General features: G+C 41.5%; 1 protein-coding gene across 1 annotated transcript; it reads right to left on the bottom strand.

Annotated features, from left to right (window-relative positions):
* Positions 1-1004: 1004 nt before the first annotated feature.
* LOC149140214 (uncharacterized) lies at positions 1005-1412 on the bottom strand. Its single transcript, XM_089450928.1, has one exon. It carries the CDS (start codon positions 1410-1412, stop codon positions 1005-1007), a length of 408 nt encoding a protein of 135 aa, XP_089307054.1.
* Positions 1413-3401: the final 1989 nt, after the last annotated feature.

Genomic DNA, 3401 nt, shown 5'->3' on the forward strand with positions numbered 1-3401 from the left:
GCAAGAACTTGGTGGGAAATAAGTCTTATTCGCTCAGTAGTTCCACGACCTTATCAATTGTATCCTCATCCCAATAGTTGCCTATCTTCGCAAACTTCAATTGCGTGTCTAATCCAATGTTTACCTATCTAGTCTTCAAAGGCTCTTTTATGTCAGGGATTGTTTCTTTGGGTCCTTGAACTTCACGTTGTCCCTTAGACTCTTAAATTTTGATATTTCTAGAGTCTTCTTCTTCTTCTTTTGTGGTCACGTTATAGCATTACAGCACATGGCGCAGCTGCATATTCCAATCTAGTTGAACCCATTCTACCGATTCCTTAGGAATTCTAAAGATTGCAGCCTTAATTCTTGGAGTTCCTCATCAATACATTCAAATCCATCCTCAAAGATCAAGGACAACAGGAAACTTTCCTTGAGGATATCCCACTTGGTCATTCCATGGCGTAGCTCAGTTTCCACGTACCAATTCATCGAAATGGTATCCAAAGTGTGACAAAATATGTGCACCCATTCAAGTTGAGGTTTCTCTCCCATGCTTTAGTCCACCGCGCTAGATGCTCACACGGATTGTCTTTTCCAATGTACTTCTCTGTCATACGAGTATTGGCATATCTGAACCTGAGTTTCATCATTCACTGGTATTCCTTCCATTCGGTGAAGTTGTCTTTATGCGTACCCCATCAGTGGGTAGGCGTAGCACGCAGTGCCAGATCAAGTGCCTAGAACTGCTCTGCTTCTCGCACCTCTCTTTAAAAATTATCCAAAAACAAGTTAACATCATCTAAACCATCATAATGAGGTAGATTTCGTACCTCCATGGATATGCAACGAAGCGATTTTATCAACCTGTTGCAGCACAACGAGGATACTTCATGTAATTTTTTTTGCCAATGCTCAAGTGCCTCATCAGAATTTGAGATGTAGGAGCTATCTCTATCCCATGTAATTTGTCCATTTATTGTAGGAAGCATCCAATCCTCATCATCCATAGTGATCTTATATATCTAGTCCAGGTCATCCTCTTCTTCATAATCATCGATTGGTTCCGTGTATGGCGCACATTCATTTGGATCTAATGGAATAATAACTCGAAGCGCCTTCTTCTCAAATGCCATCCTTCGCTTCTTAAGATTAATGGCCACATCCATGTCGAAGGCCCAATCAATGCCTAAGAGCATAGGGTAAGGATTATTATCATCCACTATCTTGATCACTTCAAAGTTGGCCAGGGGGCTCTCTCCTTCAATATCCACCATAACCCCATACAAGCACCCCTTAGGAATAATCTTTCGTTTATTTTCTATGCGTATATGGATAGGAGACCATTGCAGTGAAGGTCTTCCCATTCTTTCCCAAATTTGTTTTGGTATCACATTCGCATTGGAGCCTAAATCGAGAATTACCTGATCCATTTCATACTCTCTGATCTATGCAGTTAGCCTCATTTCGTGACCTATTCTTTTCTTGTTTTTCCCCACTTTTCGTACGGTGCACTGTTCTGGAGGAGTCTTAACCTTACCTGTACAATTATCAATCAGCTCTTAGAGCCCTTCTACCACCTTTCTATCCTGCAACAGCTTCATGTAAGTCTTCAAAAATACGGCTAATAGTGAAGGATCTATGTCTTATGCTTCATTGTTTCCACTAGAATTCTCCTGACTTCCTGAGGTAGAGACCTCAATGAAGCTCTTTTTGGCTTCCATAAAGGTTTCCTTAGCCCATCTTAGATCGAATCCCACTTCCTTCTCAGTAGCCTTGCATACCCATCCTTCAGCCTTTGACTTCTTTCCTTTATCTTCTCCAGTGGTAATACCACTTCACGTCACTATATTAATGCTAGGCTCTTCTTTACGAGGCTCTGCCCTCATCATATGAATATTCTGCATAGGTGTTTGAGCCTTTTTCTCCTGCATCTTGGCTATTAGTACCAGACAATCTTCTATAACATGATCAAACTGTCGGCAATACTGACAAGAGGGATGTAGTGGGTTCTAACAGTCACGCACAAAATGACCTCCTTCTCCACAATTATAACAAATTACTTTTCCGCAACCCCTTCTATCCCCTCCTCCTCCTCCTCTTCCTCAGCTCGGTAATCCTCCTCTCGTTGCACCTGAGCCCTGATCCTAAGGCCAATTTTCTGCCTGCATTCTATATGTAGGGGTCTGTTACATCATCAGTTCATAGCTTCGACAGTTGCGCTCGTCATGCCCAACTGATTTAAAGAAAGTAAAAAATAACTACCGCGAAGTTTTCACAAACTTTTGTAAGAGATGACAGTTGCCAGTCGCGTGCTTCCCAACTATCTGACAGATATCACACCATAAGGCTACCCCTATGCTTGGTCCAATGATATTTTCTGGCTTTATAGGAATAGGACCTCCCCCAATAAGGTAATTTTGATCAACAAGATAGTGGTCCTTGTCATGACCTTGGTCTTTACACTTCAGGCACCAAACTTCTGCGTGCACCTCGAGCTGGACTTCCTTTCCCTTCTTCAGGCTCTGCAACTCCATGTACAAGCTCACTAGCTACGACTGAATCTGTTGTACCCCTATATTTGTGTCCTACACTAGTTAAGATTCTAATCTCATGGATATCTCTACTAATTCTGCTTGCGTTCTATTTTCTGTTGCAACAATGGTAATCTCAGATGAGGTAGGAGTGAAGCAATGTACCAGTCTCTATGTTGAATATTTTTAATGGTCATATTAGTCTGCTAGATTAGACATTTTAATATTTGATCAAAGTCCCCTATAGACTCATTTACCCTCTGCTGGATATCCTTAAGATCTGTAATAGACTGGGCCTGAGATTTGGGCATATTGAACTCATTGTTTATCACTTTTTGGGTTTCTATCATAGTTGCATTGGGTTTATCTGTGAAGAACTTGATGTACCAACTCAGCACTCTGTCCTGCAGCACTGTGACTAGTTGTGATTTCTTCATATTGTCATTAGTGATCTATTGTGCCTTCCATACAACATCTACGACGAACCAGAATTGTTCAGGGTATTCATTTCCCACACCTTTAAACATAGACATCTTCATTGTATTCACCATGTTAAATGATACAGGTGGAGGTGGAGGTGGAGGCAAAGGTAGAGGTGGAGGCAAAGGTGTAGGTGTGTGAGGTGGAGGTGGAGGTGGAGGTGGAGTGGATGGATGAGGTATCCCTGCGATATCCTGACTTACAATATGTAGTGCACTTTGTGGTGTTCTCAGAATATTACCTTTGTCTTCGCAATCAGATGATCCTAACAACGGACTGTATTCATAACCTGATTCTTTATTCCTTCTAACTTCTCTCCCACTTCGCGTAGTCCCAAACATCAATTTAAAGGCATAACCCTCTTTTTGCATAATAGCATCTTAATCCAGGTCTTCATAGATTTTAGGT

This window comes from Pinus tabuliformis, chromosome X (assembly GCF_031772625.1).
Source record: "Pinus tabuliformis cultivar Carrire ecotype Pingquan chromosome X, CPIR1, whole genome shotgun sequence".
Lineage (NCBI taxonomy): Eukaryota > Viridiplantae > Streptophyta > Pinopsida > Pinales > Pinaceae > Pinus > Pinus tabuliformis.

Bases quoted from the DNA above. Each gene is read 5' to 3' on its own strand.
- LOC149140214 (XM_089450928.1), bottom strand. From the start codon at position 1,412: ATGGATCAGGTAATTCTCGATTTAGGCTCCAATGCGAATGTGATACCA.